We start from the raw sequence: 22,357 nt of genomic DNA on the forward strand, positions 1-22,357 counted from the left end.
GAAGGCAAAATTGGCCAGTTAAAAGATTATTTCACAACACACCCACTCCAACTCATTACCCATTACTGAGCTCTTCAAGGCTGGACCAATCGTGGATACTTTTACTGAGAGCTTGCCAGGCGATGGACAAATCCTTGATGCTTATACAGAGATCCTGCCATTGGCTGGACCAATACTGGACATGGACTGCGTCGCTGCCAGGTTTTGCAGCCTTCGATTGGTGCAACGTGGGAGTGATATGTCATCACCTCTTTGTTAACTGTTCAGGGTAAAAGCTAAAATAGTTTTCGCTTGGGCTGACACTCATATCAGGAATTATATTATTAATGGTCACATCTGCACCCAAATTCTTTCTCAAATATGCTCTCCAAACTAATAATAATAATAATAATAATAATACAGCTCGACTGATCACCTCTATGTAAATACTCTCAGATCAACTTTGATTGAATTGGAGGATCATTTTGATAGTAGTAACTGTAGTTACCTTAGAAATGAACCTTACGCAGAACTACACACACCAACCTTAGAATTGCTCAAACATTGACCTCTCAGTTTGGATGGGTGCCTTTTTACACCAAATTAAAATACTGTAGATTTAATGTCAGACGTCCACTGGATAAATGATATCTACAAGACAATGAAATGAAAAATGGAATGAAAAGGTATTGCACATGAATGTGTATAAAACAACCCTGGGATGAAACCATAGAATATACACAAGGGGAAAACAACATAACAGATGTCACTGAAAGTGGAAGGTGATTAACAAGGACGACATGCAAAACAATATACTACCATAAGATATGAGGACAAAAACAGGGTTATTTTGCAGACGGTACAAGGACAACACAAACAGAACAAACATGGGAAGTGATTGACTATCAAGGTTTTATTGGGGGAGTGTGTTAGTGGGGTGGGTGCAAGGATGAAATGATTCAAGGGTGGACCAACACGAACATAATCAGGGAGGAAAGGAAGATCCGATACACAGAGCTAAAGTAACATGAAAAGTGACATGAGAACATGAAGGCAGGTACCATAGATCTACTGAGGACCAATGAATGACTGATAGGAATGGGTTTATACCCCTCTACACACACTGACACATTTGCCACCACTGGAACAACTCTAAAAACAGAATTACCACAGTGAAGTGATATGAATATCCCTTCCACATAGTGAAATGAATCATACATAGTGAAGTGGTATTTGAGATGGTACTGTATGATGGCGGTATGACATCATGTATGCGTGGTCTGGACGAGGGTGAAGATGATGTGAAATGGATGGACATCTGGGGAAGATACAGTAGCTACTCACTACTTTTGATTTCTTGAATTTTTATTTAACCTTTATTTATTCAGGTAAGTCACTGAGATAAAAATCTATTTTGCAAGAGACCTGGTTGACTTGATCTGGTGCAACTTGAAACCTGAGAGGACTAAAGAATATGATTTAATGGCATTACTGAGTTACCGATTTAAGTCGTGCATTTTGTCTGTCAGTTATTCAGGTTCCACATGGTAAGTTTGTAAATAATAACATACATAAACAGTATTATCATCAGGGATGGAGACAGGAGGAGAGGAGTGTCGAGCTGAGGGGGAAGAGAAAGAAGGGAGAGGGGAAAGGAAAAAGAGGAAATAAAGAAAAGATACACATAAAAATCTACACAGAGAGAGGGGGGTCCTTTTTCATTCCCCCCCCACACACACACACACACACACACACGGTTGGGTAGGACACTTTCTAAACGTAATCCGTTACTAGTTACCTGTCCAAAATTGTAATCAGTAAAGTAACTTTTGGATTAGCAAATCTCTAACACAATCTGATTACATTCAGTTACTTTTAGATTACTTTCCCCTTAAGAGGCATCAGAAGAACACAAAAATGAATGTTACCAATTGAACCACATCAATTGCAGGATAAATCAATGTTAAAGTTTACATAGCTGGCCATATATGGATGTTAAATTTTACTTTATGGGTTGGTTATGTATGCTTCTTCTAACCCATTGCTTTCTATTACATATAATAATACGATTAAATTATATCTTTACATTAAAAATCTAAATCTACCAGAATTCCAGTCATTCCAATAAATGTTAAACCCCTTGATCTTCAAGAATAGGACTTGGAAATATAGATTAGCCAAATTGTTTTACCTGAGCATGACCCCAAAACAGAGGACTTATTAGCCAGCCCTACTCTGTTGTTTAAGATTTTGCTGTCATGGACTGAGTTGAATAATAAATGTTGCGCTCATGGAAAGGCATGCTTTGAGCACTACTGAAAAGTGCTATTTACATGTGAAAAATGAATGCCATATGCTGCATTTGCTATAGGCCTATTGTTTAACTTTTTGTTGATGACACTTTGATATCTTATCTTGATAATATGCAGCTGTTTAAAGGGCAAATCCACAGATGAAACAATAACAAAATGGACACCCCGCCTCTGTTTTGATAAAAAGCTGAGGGATGGGCCAGGAGAAATGTAACTACTCTCAGATTAATAGACAGAGCTATGAATACAAGGATTGACCATCCATGATATCAAAATGATTGTTTTAACCATGTTATGAGGCTATAGAGTGTTTGTTTACATGTCTACAAACATCGAGATAAACAAGCTTATATTTTGGGTTCTGATGTGGTATGACAGTTGAACAATGCTCATGAGGCATTTCATAGATAGATAGATATAATATATAATTCCAAAAAGGGATGTAGCAACTACAGATTGCCCCTTTAAGCCTATCAAAAGTGTGCGAGTTGGAACGTGCCCTTTAGGCCTGTGGATAAAAAAAAAAAAATTGCAGCATGAATTAGATTGAGCAATAAAAGCCCCACTTTATTCCATAGGCTGGGATCCGCACTGCGCAGCTGTTGCGAGAGCACATTTTTCACTGGGTTCAAAAACAATGATTGATAGGCAGTTTAAACTTCTTGAATTCAACCATTATTGGGTTCAAATATACATTTAGATTTGTGAACAGCCATCCACAACCACAATCCGTAAGGCGCAAATAGCTAAATGTGAGAGCAGCAGTGAGATTCACATCAATGTGCTATGTAGATATCAATAATAAGTGATATCCGTATCGCTGTAGACTACACCACTACTGTAATCCTTACCTCCAAGCGTTTATTCAAGTTGGACAATCTTTGGATGCTGACAGCAGTTGCACTATTGGAAGACATAGCTTGGACTGTAGCCTACAAAAACCTATTCCTGTTCTTTTCCCGCGATCGACCAAACACATTTGGTGTGTCATCATAGCGGTCTCTGATTTGTGGTCAGACTTGCTCAGGTGGAACAAACTTCAATTTGCGCTTTTTTCAATGCTGATTTGAATGTCATTGAGAAAACAAACTTCCTTTCTGAATTTAAAAGTAATCCTTGAAGTAATCATCTAGTTTTTCAAAAGTATCTGTAATCTGATTACAATATTTTTGCTGGTAATGTAACGGATTACAGTTACCCGTTTAAAAACAAATCCCTACAATGTAATCCGTTACTCCCCAACCCTGTATACACATGTGTATGTTCATACACACGCACACTCACGCAGTGCTCATTGTCATTCTAGAATACGTAGTGCTGTAGTGCTTGTGTCCCATTATGCTTTTCTTTCCATCATCCAATAAATCATTTCAATCTACTAGGAATAAAATGTAATAATGTATTAACTTATTGTTTTGATCCTTTGTTCAATCTCAATCTCTGCTTTTGAAATAGGGTTGCCTAACTCAACTTTATATCTGGTCCTCTACCATCCAAAATGGTTTCATGTCTTATTTCCACCTTCCCATGTAATCTTTGCTCTGCTTACATCTGATCGGTTAATAGTCCAGTATGTTACTGCAGCTACCATCAATCAGTTACTGCAGCTACCATCAATCAGTTACTGCAGCTACCATCAATCAGTTACTGCAGCTACCATCAATCAGTTACTGCAGCTACCATCAATCAGTTACTGCAGCTACCATCAATCAGTTACTGCAGCTACCATCAATCAGTTACTGCAGCTACCATCAATCAGTTACTGCAGCTACCATCAATCAGTTACTGCAGCTACCATCAATCAGTTACTGCAGCTACCATCAATCAGTTACTGCAGCTACCATCAATCAGTTACTGCAGCTACCATCAATCAGTTACTGCAGCTACCATCAATCAGTTACTGCAGCTACCATCAATCAGTTACTGCAGAGCAGGTCCAGCGCTAAGCAGTCCTCAGTAGTGTTTGATCTATCAATAAAGGCACCAGTCGGTTTAAAGCAATATGAAGGTATAAAAGATTAAAGCACTAATAACTAACCTATTAAGCAAAACAACTCTGATCATCTAATTATGCATGTTCAGGCCTGCAACATCCGCTGTGATAAAATAAGATTAGGTGAATAAAAAACGGCAATACAGGAAACTGCAATCAGCAAAGCTAATTTGCATTAAAATGCATTACGCAAATAAAAGAAAAAGGAATACTCAAGGTAGGATAAGTATAGTGTTTTGTAACGGACATAGGATAAGGCTAAATGGTAAATGAGGAATAAGTGTGACTAATTGTCTGAATCACTGGTGGGTGGGCTGGGTGGAGGGGGGGTGTACAGTCCTCCCCTTGGGTGGGGGGCAGGGGGTGTTGGGGGTCACGGTCCGACCCACCCGCCATTCTTGCCCCCTGTCCCAGTCCTGCGGGTCTGAAAGCTGGTGTACTTTTGGTAGGCTGGGGAGCGGTAACTAACCCGAGGGGAGTCCTGATCCGATGGCAGTCCGTTCTGAGACACCTGCTCACCCTCCCTGTAGGGATGACACACACACAGAGACAACAGTCAGTCTCAAACACAGTGCAGTATAAACACACTGGGACATTCATAACACACAGACAACAGTGAGTCCCAAATGCTGTATCTATAAACACACAGACAACAGTGAGTCCCAAACACCACACCTAAAGGTAGACTCAGAAATGTGATGTAAGTGCACAAAGTAAACGGCATAGTGGGTCAATTTCCTCTCCTTCTAAGAGCATTGCAGCGCGAGGCTCAACTTCTCCGTTGTTTTAGCCTTGTACCACGCACATGCGCAAATTCTGTGTGTGACTGTATGAGAGCGAAGTCTTGCATCTAGCTCATCTCAATATCTGCGGTGCTGCTCAAGGCAACATCATTTCTGTTTATTGGTTTATTCATATCCCCATTAGCTTTTGCAGAAGCAGCAGCTACTCTTCCTGGGGTCCACAGAAAACACAAAACATAACAAGTAACAAAACACTAATTGACTGTCCTTGTTGATCAGTCTAACAAATGTAAAATACAACCATATACAAAAAACTAAAGAACAACGTGTGTAGATTGAGTGTGTGAGTGTGATAACGAGTGAGTCTGCGTGTGTGTCGTTTCAGTCCCCATTATGCCATGAGATATTGTTTTATACATTTCTTTAAGGTCATTCGGCTGTTTGCTTGAGCAATTGGAGATGGGAGTTCCATGTGATTACGGCTCTGTATAATACTGTGCAAAATACTTTATAGTATTTATAAAACACACTGGGACAAACATAAGACCAGAATAGAGCATGCCTGCTCAGGCTAAACACAGACACAGAACAGACAGACCAAACAACATTTTAGTGTGGTACTCCAGGCTTTTCTCTCACCTCTGCTGTGGCGATGCATCGTCCGTCTGGGTCTCTGCAGGTGGCGGATTCCTCTTTCTCTCTTCCTCCTCTTGCTGTCTTCTCACTTCCAGTAATTCCATCTACATCGCAAACCGACACACAAATCATTAATGACCAACCTAATTAGTCTGATTGAAATTGAGAAACCTAAGTAATTTCATTAAGTCAATTTGACTGATAGACAAATGAGATGAGAGATTTGGAGAATGTGGTGGAAATTCTACCTTTAACTAATGAGGCAAAAATCAATCAAGGTATTAGTTTTATTAAAAACATATAATAAGGAGGCTGGTCGCCCCACCCCCGCAGGAGAAGTGGAGTTCGAATCTGGGTTATATACTATCTCAGGATAGGTCAGGATAGGTGCAACCTCATAGATGACGTATAATGGTTCCAAACATCAACCCCACACATCCTGTGCCAGACCTTAGGCCCCAAATACAAAGAACTTGTTTTGTTCAGTACTTAGGACATTTGTTGTTACTTTGTTCTCTCCCCTAGTTCAAGGTGGAAACGATCTCCCCCTAGGAGGAGGTGACTGACACACAGACACTGTGGAGACAAGTGATTGGTTCCCCATTACTCACGCCATCCCTTCACATGGTTTGCAATAAAAACACATAGTTCACATATGGAAACAATGTTTCCTTCTGACCTCCTTTGCCATACTCCCTGCTGATATTCTGCCTAGCAACAGGGACATGTGACAGACACACCTGACTTCTCCCCTCTCTGGACCCCAGGTGACTGAGGCCCATATGAGGGAGAAAGTGCAGCTGCCAACCCCAGAGTCCAAAGGAGACATTCAAATGACAAGTGCTCAACAGTTCAATCATATAAGCATATTATGCAGATAAGACATGTTAATTATCTTGGTTACCTAGCTAACACTGATTTCAACACCACAATCTTTCCCCAGAAACAGGCTCCAAAACAGAACAATAGCTTGGTTACTGGTGTGCATGATATAACCTTTACTCTGTCTAGGATCAAGAGGAACCAGTCAGTTTCTGTCATATTCTTGGCTGAGTGGCCAGACATCATGGGTCACTCGACACACACAGAACAGTTAGAACAGGCCTCTCTTAATGTGCACACACACTTATCTTATATGAGTTAGTTTCTTTAACTATGTCAAGCTCAAAGCCAAGACTTAAAGAAGGACATTTTAGTACACCAGCAGTAGTAGGGATTAAAATAAAATTTCTCACAGGATGGATGCCTAATCTAATTAAAAACTAAATTGAGTTATTATATGACTGGTTTGTGAGTTGTGAACATCCCCTGTCCTCTCACCGTAGTCAGCCGTTCCAGCGCTGAGAAGCGCTCCTCCCAGGTGGCAGCGGACTTCTCAAAGGCCTCGTGTCTCTTGATGAGTTTCTCCACCTCGTCCACGTTCTGACCCATCTCCCTGCTGGACAGGTACGGCTCCTGTCCCAGTAGCCATGACTCGGCCACACCAGCATCCCTACCAAACTGGTGCACTTCCAGAACTGGGCAGAAACACAGCTAGTCAGACAACACGGCAGTATAAAGCAACAGTGGCACAGTAGCTACAACGGTGCAACAGACTGAACACGATTTGATAGAATTACCCAATCTTAGCCACTCCCATCTGTCCTCCCACTTGTCAATCATGTCTTTCCTTTTGTCTGTCAACTGTAGTAACTTCTCTTTGATCTGAAAATTGAAGGGACATTTAGTTTTAACTGAGGCGAACACCACCATACATGTAATGACACACCACAACACCAGAGGGAGCCATATTTCCATCCGGAGACAAAGAAGTAGAACGAGGCAAAAAAGAGAAACAGAACGGAGGAGGGAAGTAACAGTATCTCTGAGGGTGTTATGACATCGTTGGCCCCTCACCTCCTCTAATGCGTAGTGTTTCCTTGCCAACAGGGACTTGCCCAGCTCGATGCAGTTGGTGAAGCTGTTGTTGCGGGCGTCGATCTCAGCCTTGATGCCTTGGTGGTTGTTCATCAGGAGCTCCACGGACGACACGTCCCTGCGGACACAACACAATTAGAGGTGTGACACAACAACACAATTAGAGGTGTGACACAACAACACAATTAGAGGTGTGACACAACAACACAATTAGAGGTGTGACACAACAACACAATTAGAGGTGTGACACAACAACACAATTAGAGGAGTGACACAACAAGACAATTAGAGGTGTGACAACAACAACACAATTAGAGGTGTGACAACAACACAATTAGAGGTGTGACACAACAACACAATTAGAGGTGTAACCCACCAAGACAATCAGAGGAGTGACACAACCAAAGGAGTGACACAACAACAAGACAGAGGAGTGTGTCACAACAAGACAGAGGAGTGTGTCACTACAAGACAATCAGAGGAGTGACACAACAAGACAATCAGAGGAGTGACACACCAAGACAATTAGAGGAGTGACACACCAAGACAATTAGAGGAGTGACACAACAAGACAATCAGAGGAGTGACACAACAAGACAATTAGAGGAGTGACACAACAAGACAATCAGAGGAGTGACACACCAAGACAATTAGAGGAGTGACACACCAAGACAATCAGAGGAGTGACACACCAAGACAATTAGAGGAGTGACACAACAAGACAATCAGAGGAGTGACACAACAAGACAATTAGAGGAGTGACACAACAAGACAATCAGAGGAGTGACACAACAAGACAATTAGAGGAGTGACACACCAAGACAATTAGAGGAGTGACACACCAAGACAATTAGAGGAGTGACACACCAAGACAATTAGAGGAGTGACACACCAAGACAATTAGAGGAGTGACACCAAGACAATTAGAGGAGTGACACACCAAGACAATTAGAGGAGTGACACACCAAGACAATTAGAGGAGTGACACACCAAGACAATTAGAGGAGTGACACACCAAGACAATTAGAGGAGTGACACACCAAGACAATTAGAGGAGTGACACACCAAGACAATTAGAGGAGTGACACACAAGACAATCAGAGGAGTGACACAACAAGACAATTAGAGGAGTGACACCAAGACAATTAGAGGAGTGACACAACAAGACAATTAGAGGAGTGACACACCAAGACAATTAGAGGAGTGACACACCAAGACAATTAGAGGAGTGACACACCAAGACAATCAGAGGAGTGACACACCAAGACAATTAGAGGAGTGACACAACAAGACAATCAGAGGAGTGACACCAAGACAATTAGAGGAGTGACACACCAAGACAATTAGAGGAGTGACACACCAAGACAATTAGAGGAGTGACACAACAAGACAATTAGAGGAGTGACACACCAAGACAATTAGAGGAGTGACACACCAAGACAATTAGAGGAGTGACACACCAAGACAATTAGAGGAGTGACACACCAAGACAATTAGAGGAGTGACACACCAAGACAATTAGAGGAGTGACACCAAGACAATTAGAGGAGTGACACCAAGACAATTAGAGGAGTGACACCAAGACAATTAGAGGAGTGACACCAAGACAATTAGAGGAGTGACACCAAGACAATTAGAGGAGTGACACCAAGACAATTAGAGGAGTGCACACCAAGACAATTAGAGGAGTGACACACCAAGACAATTAGAGGAGTGTCAGACACACTGAACATAACAATGTCCTTTGCTTAGGTTACCAGGGGGTTAAATGACCCATGAAATGCTACTTACATTGCTAGTTACCATGCTAGTGTACGTTTTCTAAAAGCACAGGTACATACAGTCAAGACAGGATGACCTGACACCCAGTGTTTTTCAGTGGACTACAGCGGCTCACATAATGATGTCCCCCCTCAGAGACCTGTCTGATTACCCTGGGACCATGCCAATGTCAGACTAACCACGAGGAAGGACAGGGTGTTACTCCTTCAGACAGTGGAAACAGAGCAATGCAATTACCGACAAACCAAATCTTTCTACCTGCTTTTTTCACCATTCACCTCATTAGCCAATCCATCATTCTCTCTCCTTTCTTTCCCTCCTGTTTCTCTCTTGCCCTTTACCTGACATCCTCATTAGCCCACAACGTCTATCTGTCGGTCTCGTCCTCCCTCTTGTATTTTCCCTTTCTGTCTCCCTCTCATTCTCGGTCTCCATGGTAAGCTGCTGGCTGAGATTCAGCTGAGAGGCACTGAAACCAGTTACCAGATAAGGGCTTGATGTGCTGCTGTCTCCCTGAGAGGAGGACATTGAGGCAGTGTGTATACACCATTTTCTGCAGGTGCTTTTTGAGCAGCTATAAAAAGGACCAACTGCCAGTAGGATACATTCATCTGAGCCATCTGCTGAAAACCTGAGCTGCAGAAAGCCTTGCTACAGCATTAACCCAGAAGAGTCTAAGCCCAGTCTAAGAATCCTACTAAGTTATGTGGAATTGTTTAAAGAAGGGTCATACCAAGGATCATTTGCTATTATTTTAAGACTCCTTAAAGTACCAAAGTAAATAAACACACATACACACTGCATACAAAAAGTATTCAGACCCCTTCCATTTCCCCACATTTTGTAACGTTACAGCCTTCTTCTAAAATTGATTCAATTGAATGTTTTCCTCAATCTACACACAACACCCCATAATGACAACGCATTTTTTTGCACATTTATATATAAAACTGAAAACTGAAATACCTAATTACATAAGTTTTCAGACCCTTTGCTATGACACTCGAAATTGAGCTCAGGTGCATCCTGTTTCCATTGACCATCCTTGAGATTATTCTACAACTTGTTCTACAACTTGATTGGAGTCCACCTGTGGTAAAGTCTACTGATTGGACATGATTTGAAAAGGCACACAACTGTCTATATATAAAGGTTACACAGATGACAGTGCAAGTCAGAGTAAAAACCCAAGCCATGAGGTCAAAGGAATTGTCCGTAGAGCTCCAAGACAGGATTGTGTTGAGGCACAGATCTGTGGAAGGGTACCAAAACATTTCTGCAGCATTGAAGGTCCCCAAGAACACAGTGGCCTCCATCATTCTTAATTGGAAGAAGTTTGGAACCACCAAGACTCTTCCTAGAGCTGGCTGCCCGGCCAAACTGAGCAATCGGGGGAGAAGGGCCTTAGTCAGGGAGGTGACCAAGAACCCAATGGTCACTCCGACAGAGCTCCAGAGTTCCTCTGTAGAGATGGGAGAACCTTCCAGAAGGACAACCATCTCTGCAGCACTCCACCAACAGGCCTTTCTGGTCTGATGACACCAAGATTAAACACTTTGGCCTGAACGCCAAGCATCACGTATGGAGGAAACCAGGCACCACTCATCACCTGTCCAATACCATCCCTACGGTGAAGCATGGGTGGCAACATCACGCTGCAGGGATGTTTTTCAGCAGCAGGGACTGGGAGACTAGTCAGGATTGAGGGAAAGATGAACAGAGCAAAGTACAGTGAGCCTTGATGACAACCTGCTCCTGAGCACTCATGACCTCAGACTGGGGTGAAGGTTCACCTTCCAACAGGACAACAAACCCTAAGCACACAACCCTCATAGCAAAAGGTCTGAATACTTATGTTAATAAGGTATTTCTGCTTCTTATTTGTAATAAATTTGCTAACATTACTAAAAACCTGCTTTTGATTTGTCATTATAGGGTATTTTGTGTAGATTGATGAGGGGAAAAAAAACTAAATGTGGAAAAGTGAAGGGGTCTGAATACTTTCCGAATGCACTGTATATCTATACACACACACACACACACACACACTACATAATCAAAAGTACATGTACACCTGCTCGTCGAACATCTCATTCCAACATCATTGGCATTAATATGGAGTTGGTCCCCCCTATGCCTCTATAACAGCCTCCACTCTTCTGGGAAGGCATTCCACTAGATGTTGGAACATTGCTGCGGGGTCTTAAGCCACAAGAGCATTAGTTAGGTCGGCACTAATGTTGGGCAATTAGGCCTGGCACGTAATCGGCGTTCCAATTCATCCCAAAGGTGTTCAAGGGGTTGAGGTCAGGGCTCTGTGCCGGCCAGTCAAGTTCTTCCACACTGACCTCTACAAACCCTTTCTTTATGAACCTCGCTTTGTGCACGGGGGCATTGTCATGCTGAAACAGGAAAGGGCCTTCCCCAAACTGTTGCCACGAAGTTGGAAGCACACGATCATCTACAATGTCATTGTATGCTGTAGCGTTAAGATTTCCCTTCACTGGAACTAAGGGCCCTAGTCCGAACCATGAAAACAGCTCCAAACTTTACAGTTGGCACTATGCATTAGGGCAGGTAGCGTTCTCCTGGCATCCGCCAAACCCAGATTCGTCCGTCGGGCTGCCAGATGGTGAAGTGTGATTCATCATTCCAGAGAATGCGTTTCCCCTGCTCATGGTGATTTTAGGTTTGTGTGTGGCTGCTCGGCCATGGCAACCACTTTCATGAAGCTGCCAACAAACAGTTCTTGTGCTGAAGTTGCTTCCAGAGGCAGTTTGGAACTCGATAGTGAATGTTGCAACCGAGGACAGATATTTTTATGTGCAAAGTGCTTCAGCACTCGGCGGTCCCATTCTGTGAGCTTGTGTGGCCTACCACTTCGGCATGGCGGTGTGCTCAATTTTACACACCTGTCAGCAACGGGTGAGGCTGAAACAGCCGAATCCACTAATTTGAAGGGGTGTCCACATATTTTTGTATATATAGTGTATATTTGATGAAAACATTTTTTGGGCCTTTTTGCTATTAGCCCAAACAAACACAATGAATAACAGATTCACTACATGGAACAACAGCTAGTCCCTAAAAAATTATCAAAAGGAATTTTGTTCTGAAGTGTCTGTTCTATATCTAAGAGACATAAGAAAGATCAGGAAACATTTGTGTTTTTTATTGTACATGTATTTAACCTCTTATTCATATACAGTACCTCCAGAAATGTTTTCAACTGGTACCGGGAGACATTCAGACGAGTCTTGTGAGCCCTGTGGGCGTTCCGTGAGTCTCTCACCTTTCTAAGGAGGGGTCATATTAGTGTGTACAGACAGAAGTTGGAAGATCGGCTGTACCGACTTCAGACGATCCCAAGACGCTTGTGGCAGTCGTAGAGCAAAACTAAGAACACCACCGTGTTTGTACGAGTCTCATCGTTCCATCTTTTTCATAATAGTTTTGTAGGCCAAACCGTTCAGACGATTTTCGGAATGCCTCATGGTCTGAGAAACACCACTCTAGCTCCATCACCTTTCATCGCAGATGAGGAAGTGCGACATAAAGTAGGCGGATGCTGTGGATTGAGACGCATCCAATGATCTCTAGCTTAAACTGACAGATTTCTAGCGATTTACACAGGGGCGTGGACATCAACCTTAGGGTGTTTTATAGGGTGAGCTAGTGAGGATAACTTTGTAAATCACAACAATCAGAACAGACCATTGAGGATTAGATACATAAATCTGGACTCAAGCTGTCGACCACAAGCTGCTTACAGAAAACTACAGAGATTATTCTCACATTTTCTGGCTTTTGTTGGAGAGTCAGTAAGAGAAAAAAACATGCATTGAAATAATGCCAAGCTATTTAAAAAAATGATCCGTATGAGGCCAAACTGTTTCCCGTCAGGTTCACAGTACCTGGGCTTCTCCTGAGCCTCGATGAGGCGGATGACGTCCTCCATCCAGAGCATGAGGTCTCGCACCATGCTGAAGAAGCGGAACTTGTCGCCGGTGTCGAGCAGTCTGACCCTGCGGCCGTCGCAAGCTTCCAGCAGGGTCCTCCAGGCCTCCAGCACCTCACCCTCTCTCTTTTGGATGTCATCAGCCTTGTCTCCGGCGTAGGCAGACTGCAGACGCACAGCATCCTCCTGCAACGTCCTCACCTGGAGAGGGAAAGAGACAAGTCTTATCTATGATTTACATTACTAATCTGTAAGAGATTCACCTTATAGCTGCATAATTTGTTTAGGCTGTATTAGAACTGCTTACCCCCTTGACCAAGAACACAATCTAATTTTTATATATGTTTTATTTATTTAACCTTCATTTAAATAGGCAAATCAGTTAAGAACAAATTCTTATTTACAATGACGGCCTACCAAAAGGCAAAAGACCTCCTGCGGGGACGGGAGCCTGGGATTAAAAATAAAAAAATAAATACAATATAAATATAGGACAACACACACATCACAACAACAGACAACACATCACTACATAGAGACCTAAGAAAACATAACAAGGCAGCAACACATGACAACACAGCATGTTAGCAACACAACATGACAACAACATGGTAGCAACACAACATGACAACATGGTAGCAGCACAAAACATGGTACAAACATTATTGGGCAAAGTCAACAGCACAAAGGGCAAGAAGGTAGAGACAACAATACATCATACAAAGCAGCCACAACTGTCAGTAAGAGTGTCCATGATGGAATCTTTCAATGAAGAGATGGAGATAAAACTGTCCAGTTTGAGTGTTTGTTGCAGCTCGTTCAAGTCGCTAGCTGCAGCAAACTGAAAAGAGGAGCGACCCAGGGATGTGTGTGGTTTGGGGACTTTCAACAGAATGTGACTGGCAGAACGGGTGTTGTATGAGGATGAGGGCGGGAGTAGATATCTCAGATAGGGGGGAGTGAGGGCTTTTATAAATAAGCATCAACCAGTGGGTCTTGCGACGGCTATACAGAGATGACCAGTTTACAGAGGAGTATAGAGTGCAGTGATGTGTCCTATAAGGAGCATTGGTGGTAAATCTGATGGCCGAATGGTAAAGAACATCTAGCCGCTCGAGAGCACCTTTACCTGCCGAACTATAGATTATGTCTCCTTTATCTAGCATGGGTAGGATGGTCATCTGAATTAGGGTTAGTTTGGCAGCTGGGGTGAAAGTGGAGCGATTACGATAGAGGAAACCAAGTCTAGATTTAACTTTCGCCTGCAGCTTTAACATGTGCTGAGAGAAGGACAGTGCACTGTCTAGCCATACTCCCAGGTACTTGTATGAGGTGACTACCTCAAGCTCTAAACCCTCAGAGGTAGAAATCACACCTGTGGGAAGAGGGGCATTCTTCTTACCAAACCACATTACCTTTGTTTCGGAGGTGTTCCGAACAAGGTTAAGGGTCAGCAACAACCTGGGGAATAGTTACATGGGAGATGAGGAGGTATGAATGAGTCAATTGGAAGCTGGGGTTGATTGTGGCCATGATAGTTTGAGGGACAGATTGGAAATGTATCCAGGACATCAGGGTTAACACCCCTACACTTACAATAAGTACAAATGGGATATTAGTGACGACAGAGAGTCAGGACACCCGTTTAACATCCCATTCAAAAGACGGCACACTACATAGGGCAAGATCCCCAATCACTGCAATGAGGCATTGGGAACTTTTGGGGATGGGAAGTACCTCCTACTGGCCCTCCCACACCACTTCCAGCAGCATTTGGTCTCCCATCCAGGGACCGACTAGGACCGACCCTGCTTAGCTTCAGAGGCAACCCAGCAGTGGGATGCAGGGTGGTATGCTGCTGGTTAACTGCCATACTAGGTGTTTTGGTCTTTCTGGCTACTGGCGTTATTGTCATACCTGTGTCCCCAGGGCCTGGATGTCGTGTTCAAAGGTGGTGTGCATCCTCTGCAGGGTCTCCACTGTGTTCTGGTCTCGGCCCAGCTCCTCAGGCAGCTTCTTGTGTTTGTCCAGGATGCGGTTGAGGATCTCCTTGGCGTCATGGTAGAACTTGTGCAGCTCAAAGGACGCCACCAGGATCTGCGTGCGTGTGTCGATTAGCTCCAGCAGGTCGGCCCACGCCTCATTCAGCCCGTCCTTCCACTCTGCGATGGTTGCCGCGTCGGTGTGGCCCGAGTTGATGAGCTCGTCCGCCAACTGGTTGACGGTGTCCACGCGCTCCTGACCGATGTTGCCCGTGTCGCGAGCAAACTCACGGAAACGCTCCTGAAGCATCTGCAGAGGGATATTATCACAACAAAGTGAGAATGCACATATTCCGCTAGATACTCTGGCAACAGGGGAGCATAAGTGACATGGCTGCACTACATACCGTGACATGTTCGTAGTCCTGTCCCAGCTCATGTGACCCAGCCACTACTTCCCTTTCAGCGATCCACTGCTCCAGGTCATCCACCTCCCTGTTGAGCTGGAACAGACGGAACCTCTCGTCCAGCTTCCCCCTCCTCTCCTCCGACAGGTCCTTGAGCCCCGCGTACAGCTTATCCACCTGGGACTGACGCATGCCGATCCGCTCACTACACAGCAGGAGGAGGGAGGAGGAGGCAGGGTAGGGGGTTAGGATATTGGATATACATGATCCTACCCTCACTCTCTTCTGTGATGCTAAACTGTCAAGTCTCAAAACCTCTGGGTGGTTAAATCCTACTTCAACTCAGCAGGAATGGAGATGAACCTTACAGTGATCTTAAGTTAGGTGTCTGGTCTCTGACCACTCTGGGCTGGGTTTAAACCCTTAACATTCTTTAGTCTGAAATGGGTGGATATGATTATGGTTTAAACTTCCACATTTCACTGGAGGTGGTCTTTAACCCTGAGGATGAGCCCCTGAGACCCCTCACCTTTCAGGGTGTCCGGCGGCCGTCAGGCCTCTACTTGTCTGGGACAGCTGGTGGACAGTTTCAGCGTAGTCTTCCACAGCCTGCTCCAGTATCTGGTGCTTCTTCAACATGGCCACAGAGCTCTGCTCATCCTACACACACACAGAGAGACAGAGAGAGACAGAGAGAGACAGAGAGAGACAGAGAGAGACAGAGAGAGACAGAGAGAGAGAGAGAGAGAGAGAGAGAGAGAGAGAGAGCGTCAAGGTACAGACGATGAAAGCACAGACCATACACAGACAGTTTGGTGTACTATGATCTATAAGGCCATTTGGGGAAAACTGCCACATTATTTCTGTTCTTCCTTGATAAGGTCAGAAAATAAATACGAGTCACAGTTCCTAAAATCAGAATGGATCATGGCAAAACATTTTAACTACTCAGCTCCGTGTTCTTGGAATTCTCTCCAGATCAGCTGGAGGAGTTTAAAGGTTTGGTTGACTCACATGCTGCTGAGGAATGTGATTGACATTAGGACTTGATGCGGTGGTACATATGATAGAATTTTTTTTTTTACAGCCTGTACTTGTATCTATGACACTTGTATGTTCCTTTAATTTAAATGCATGTTTGTCTACGTGAATATTATTATTTTTTGAACAGTGTGTCTATGTCTGTAAGTTGTTACAGTATGTCTGATATTTGTCGCAAACATTGTTACCCCCCTGCTGCTGTCTTGGTTGGACCAGGCCTCTCCTGAATTTCTTAAAATGTATGTCAATGTGACTAACCTGGATAAATAAAGGTTAAATAAATAAAAAATACAAATCAGTGTACAGGGCACATTATCGACTAGAGATAGACTAGTCTCACAGATATCCAGTCCTGTGGTAGGAGAATATTAAGGGTCAAGGAGCATCCAGCCTACTAAAGGACATGAAAACATGAACGGGAGGACTACTCTCTGCCTACTCACCTTCCGCACTCAATATCCCAGCATGCCACACAACTATGTCGCAAGGCCATGTTTGCCCAGGTCGCTGCACACATCTTTTACCCTTCACTGACTTACTCATTTCTCACTGTGATAAGAACCCACCTCTGCCTGACAGACCAACAACTTACCGGGCAACAGTCAGAGTCCTACCAAGTGCAGAAATACCCCTTGTACAGTACTAACCAGTCCTTTTCCTACCCAGCAGCTTGCCTTGTAACAAAAAGCAGCTTGCCTTGTAACCACACCCCAGTTCCTATTAAACTCTGCCCCTCCTAATGATCCAGTCCAACAAACTACTGAAGTGCAACCCACCAGTCCTAACCAAAACACACATTGTATCTCTACCAAAGGCAGCTGCTCATCCAGTCAGGCCCAATCCCCATCATCCTGCCTCCCCCGTCAGGCCCAATCCCCATCATCCTGCCTCCCCCGTCAGGCCCAATCCCCATCATCCTGCCTCCCCCGTCAGGCCCAATCCCCATCATCCTGCCTCCCCCGTCAGGCCCAATCCCCATCATCCTGCCTCCCCCGTCAGGCCCAATCCCCATCATCCTGCCTCCCCGTCAGGCCCAATCCCCATCATCCTGCCTCCCCGTCAGGCCCAATCCCCATCATCCTGCCTCCCCCGTCAGGCCCAATCCCCATCATCCTGCCTCCCCGTCAGGCCCAATCCCCATCATCCTGCCTCCCCCGTCAGGCCCAATCCCCATCATCCTGCCTCCCCCGTCAGGCCCAATCCCCATCATCCTGCCTCCCCCGTCAGGCCCAATCCCCATCATCCTGCCTCCCCCGTCAGGCCCAATCCCCATCATCCTGCCTCCCCCGTCAGGCCCAATCCCCATCATCCTGCCTCCCCCGTCAGGCCCAATCCCCATCATCCTGCCTCCCCCGTGAGGCCCAATCCCCATCATCCTGCCTCCCCCGTGAGGCCCAATCCCCATCATCCTGCCTCCCCCGTGAGGCCCAATCCCCATCATCCTGCCTCCCCCGTGAGGCCCAATCTCCATCATCCTGCCTCCCCCATTAGGCCCAATCACCATCCTCTTACATCCTCCATTAGGCCCAATCACCATCATCTACATCCCATCAGGCCCAATCACCATCAACCTACATCCCATCAAGCCCAATCAGCGGGCTGAATACATTTGGCCTGTCACCTAAAACCCTCACACACTTTTACAGATGCACAATTGAGAGCATCCTGTTGGACTGTATCACCGCCTGGTATGGCAACTGCATTGCCCACAACTGCAAGGCTCTCCAGAGGGTGTGCGGTCTGCACAACGCATCCCCGGGGGCAAACTACCTGCTCTCCAGGACACCTACAGCACCCGATGTCACAGGAAGGACAAAAAGATTATCAAGGACAACAACCACCCGAGCCATTGCCTGTTCACCCCGCTACCATCCAGAAGGCGAGGTCAGTACAGGTGCATCAAAGCTGGAACCGAGAGACTGAAAAACAGCTTCCATCTCAAGGCCATCACTAACACAGAGAGGCTGCCGCCTACATACAGACTCAAATCATTTGCCACTTTAATAAATTGATCACTAGTCACTTTAAATAATGTTAACATATTATTAAAGTGCCTGTAATCTGGTTCAGGTTATTAATCAACCTACCAAACACTACAGGAACAAGATCATCCACATGTATCGATCACATTTTTACTAATGCTGTAGAACTTTGTTCTAAAGCTGTATCCTTACCCATTGGCTGCAGTGATCACAATATGGTGGCTATATCCAGGAAAGCCAAAGTTCCAACAGCTGGGCTTAAAATAGTGTATAAGAGATCATACAAAAGATTTTGCTGTGACTCTTATGTGGATAATGTTAAAAATATTTATTGGTCTGATGTGATTAATGAGGAGCATTCAGATGCTGCACTTCATGAATTTATGAAATTGCTTCTTCCAATTATTGATAAACATGCACCTATGAAGAAACTGACTGTTAGAACTGTTAAGGCTCCATGGATTGATGAGTAAATTAAAAACTATGGTTGAAAGAGATGGGGCAAAAGGAGTGGCTAATAAGTCTGGCTGTACATCTGACTGGCTAACTTACTGCAAATTGAAAATTTATGTGACTAAACTCAACAAAAAGAAGAAGAAACTGTATTACGAAGCCAAGATCAATGATATAAAGAATGATGGGAAAAAAACTTCAGTACTTTAAATGAAATTATGGGCAGAAAGACAAATTCAACTCCATCTTTCATCGATTCAGATGGCTTATTCATCACAAAACCATTTGATGTAGCCAATTATTTTAATGATTATTTCATTGGCAAACTTAGGCAGGAAATACCCACAACAAACAGTGAGCATTTATATTCATTAAAAAAAAAATGAAAGAAAAGCAGTGCAAGTTTGAATTCTGGAAAGTTAGTGTGGGAGAGGTGGAAAAATTATTGTTATTGATCAATAATGACAAACCTTCTGGCATTGACAACTTAGATGGAAAGCTACTGAGGATGGTAGCTGACTCTATAGCCCCTCCTATCTGTCATATTTAATCTGAGCCTAGAAGGAAGTCTTTGTCCTCAGGCCTGGAGGGAAGCCAAAGTAATTGCGCTACTCAAGAGTGGTAGAGCAGCCTTTACTGGTTCTAACAGCAGACCTATAAGCGTGCTGCCAGCAAACTGTTGGAAAAAAATGTGTTTGCCCAAATACAATTCTATTTCTCTGTAAACTAATTAACAACAGACTTTCAGCATGCTTATAGAGAAGGGCACTCAACATGTAGTGCACTGACACAAATGACTGATGATTGGTTGAAAGAAATTGATAAGAAGATTGTGGGACCTGTATTGTTAGATTTCAGTGCAGCGTTTGATATTATTGACCATAACATGTTGTTGAAAAAACTTAAGTGCTATGGCTTTTCAACCAGAGCTATCTATCTAATAGAACTCAAAGGGTTTTCTTTAATGGAAGCGTCTCTAATGTCAAACATGTAAAGTGTGGTGTACCACAGGGCAGCTCTCTAGACCCTCTACTCTTTTCTATTTTTACCAATGACCTGACACTGGCATTAAACAAAGCATATGTGTCCATGTATGCTGATGATTCAACCATATACGCATCAGCAACCACAGCAAATGAAGTCACTGAAACCCTTAGAGTTGCAGTCTGTTTCGGAATGGGTGGCCAGTAATAAACTGGTCCTGAACATCTCTAAAACTAAGAGCATTGTATTTGGTACAAATCATTCCTTAAGTGCTAGACCTCAGCTGAATCTGGTTTGAATTGTGAGGCTGTTGAACAAGTTGAGGAGACTAAATTACTTGGTGTTACCTTAGATTGTAAACTGTCATGGTCAAAACATATTTATTCAATGGTTGCAAAGATGGGGAGAGGTCTAGCTGTAATAAAGAGATGCTCAGCTTTTGTTGCCACCACACTCGAAAAAGCAAGTTCTGCAGGCTCTAGTTTTGTCTAATCTTGATTATTGTCCAGTTGTGTGGTCCAGTGCTGCAAGGAAAGACCTAGTTAAGCTGCAGATGGCCCAGCACAGAGTGGCACGTTTTGCTCTTAATTGTAATGAAAGGGCTGATATAAATACTATGCATGCCAGTCTCTCTTGGCTAAGAGTTGAGGAGAGACTGACTGCATCACTTCTTCATTTTATAAGAAACAATGTGTTTAAAATCCCAAATTGTTTGCATAGTCAACTTACACACAGTTCTGACACATACACTTATCCCACCAGACATGCCACCAGGGGTCTTTTCACAGTCTCCAAATCCAGAACAAATTCAAGAAAACGTACAGTATTATATAGAGCCCTTATTGCATGGAACTTCCTTCCATCTCAGATTGCTCAAATAAAAAGCAAACCTGGTTTCAAAAAACAGATAAAGCAACACCTCGTGGCACAACGCCTCTCCCCTATTTAACCTAGATAGTCTGTGTGTATGTATTGATATGTAAGCTACGTGTGCCTTTTTAAAAATGTATGTAGTTCTGTCCTTGAGCTGTTCTTGTCTAATGATGTTCTGTATTATGTTTCATGTTTTGTGTGGACCCCAGGAAGAGTAGCTGCTGCTTTTGCAACAGCTAATGGGGATCCTAATAAAATACCAAATACACATATTACATTACTCATCTCATATGCATCTTGCCTATGCCGCTCGGTCATCGCTCAACCATATATTTATATGTACATATTCTATCCCTTTAGATTTGTGTGTATTAGGTAGTTGTTGTGGAATTGTTAGATTACTTGTTAGATATTACTGCACTGTCAGAATTAGAAGCACAAGCATTTCGCTATACTCGCATTAACATCTGCTAACCATGTGTATGTGACCAATAACATTTGATCACCATCACTATACCTCACATTCATTCTGATTGCTCATAAAGAAAATTTTTAGCTCTCTGCCCCACTGCGCCCCTCACCTTGGCTTTCTCCTCTGACATCATGTAGAGCTCCTGCTCGCTCATCCAGGCCTCGGCTTCAGCAGCATCAAAGTAGTACTGTTGGGCCTTGTGGGCCTCCTCCAGGCGTCCATGGCGTTTGCCCGTCTCCTCCCGAATCTGGGCCCATAGGCGCCGCAGGTCGGCCAGCCGCTGGTGGATCCCCTCGCCGCTGAGGCTGTCGTCGTCATCCTTGAGGACCTGCTGGCTCCGCTCAAAGATATCATCACAGCGGGGCTGGTGGCCCTGGATCTCCTTCTGCAGGGTCTAGTGGGGGAGAGATCAAAGGGCAGCTGGTCAGAATGAAGTCAGATGCTTTAAAGTAGAGTACATGAGGTCACCTGGTACAGAAATAGATCTGTCACCCTGATTTTAATGGTAGTACTGTAAATGCTAAGAGCTATATTCTATAGATAGAAATACTGTTCAAGGTTCAAACTGATGGAGTTTGTTTCATACCTGGTTTTTCTTGATGAGTAACTGGACTGTTTGCAGGTTGTTTCCGTGGTCTGTTGATATTGCAAGTGGCATTCGCTCTTCAACCCAGAGCTAAGAGGAAAACACAGATATAGATATGAATCATTTTGGAAGATTGACACTGATGTAGCAAAAGCAATGACAGCATCTAAACTTAACCACAACTAACAACTTGATGTAAGTGAACTAACTACTTAGACAAAGCGTTTTTTGTTCTGACTGACTGAAGTAAGCATTTT

The 22,357-nt window shown here is 43.8% G+C and overlaps 1 protein-coding gene across 2 annotated transcripts in view; it reads right to left on the reverse strand.

Annotated features, from left to right (window-relative positions):
• Positions 1-22,357, reverse strand: part of LOC100380625 (spectrin beta chain, non-erythrocytic 1) — a 131,957-nt gene that overhangs the window by 9,206 nt on the left and 100,394 nt on the right. For both annotated transcript variants that reach the window (XM_014154853.2, XM_014154852.2), the window contains 11 exons: positions 22,101-22,190; positions 21,624-21,908; positions 16,239-16,369; positions 15,710-15,914; positions 15,238-15,612; positions 13,277-13,521; positions 7,560-7,698; positions 7,283-7,367; positions 6,984-7,180; positions 5,667-5,767; positions 4,754-4,808 (listed from right to left, as the gene is read on the reverse strand). In XM_014154853.2, coding sequence (XP_014010328.2) covers positions 4,754-4,808; positions 5,667-5,767; positions 6,984-7,180; positions 7,283-7,367; positions 7,560-7,698; positions 13,277-13,521; positions 15,238-15,612; positions 15,710-15,914; positions 16,239-16,369; positions 21,624-21,908; positions 22,101-22,190 — 1,908 coding nt within the window. The remainder of the gene's footprint in view (positions 1-4,753; positions 4,809-5,666; positions 5,768-6,983; positions 7,181-7,282; positions 7,368-7,559; positions 7,699-13,276; positions 13,522-15,237; positions 15,613-15,709; positions 15,915-16,238; positions 16,370-21,623; positions 21,909-22,100; positions 22,191-22,357) is intronic.

This window comes from Salmo salar, chromosome ssa18, assembly GCF_905237065.1.
Source record: "Salmo salar chromosome ssa18, Ssal_v3.1, whole genome shotgun sequence".
NCBI lineage: Eukaryota > Metazoa > Chordata > Actinopteri > Salmoniformes > Salmonidae > Salmo > Salmo salar.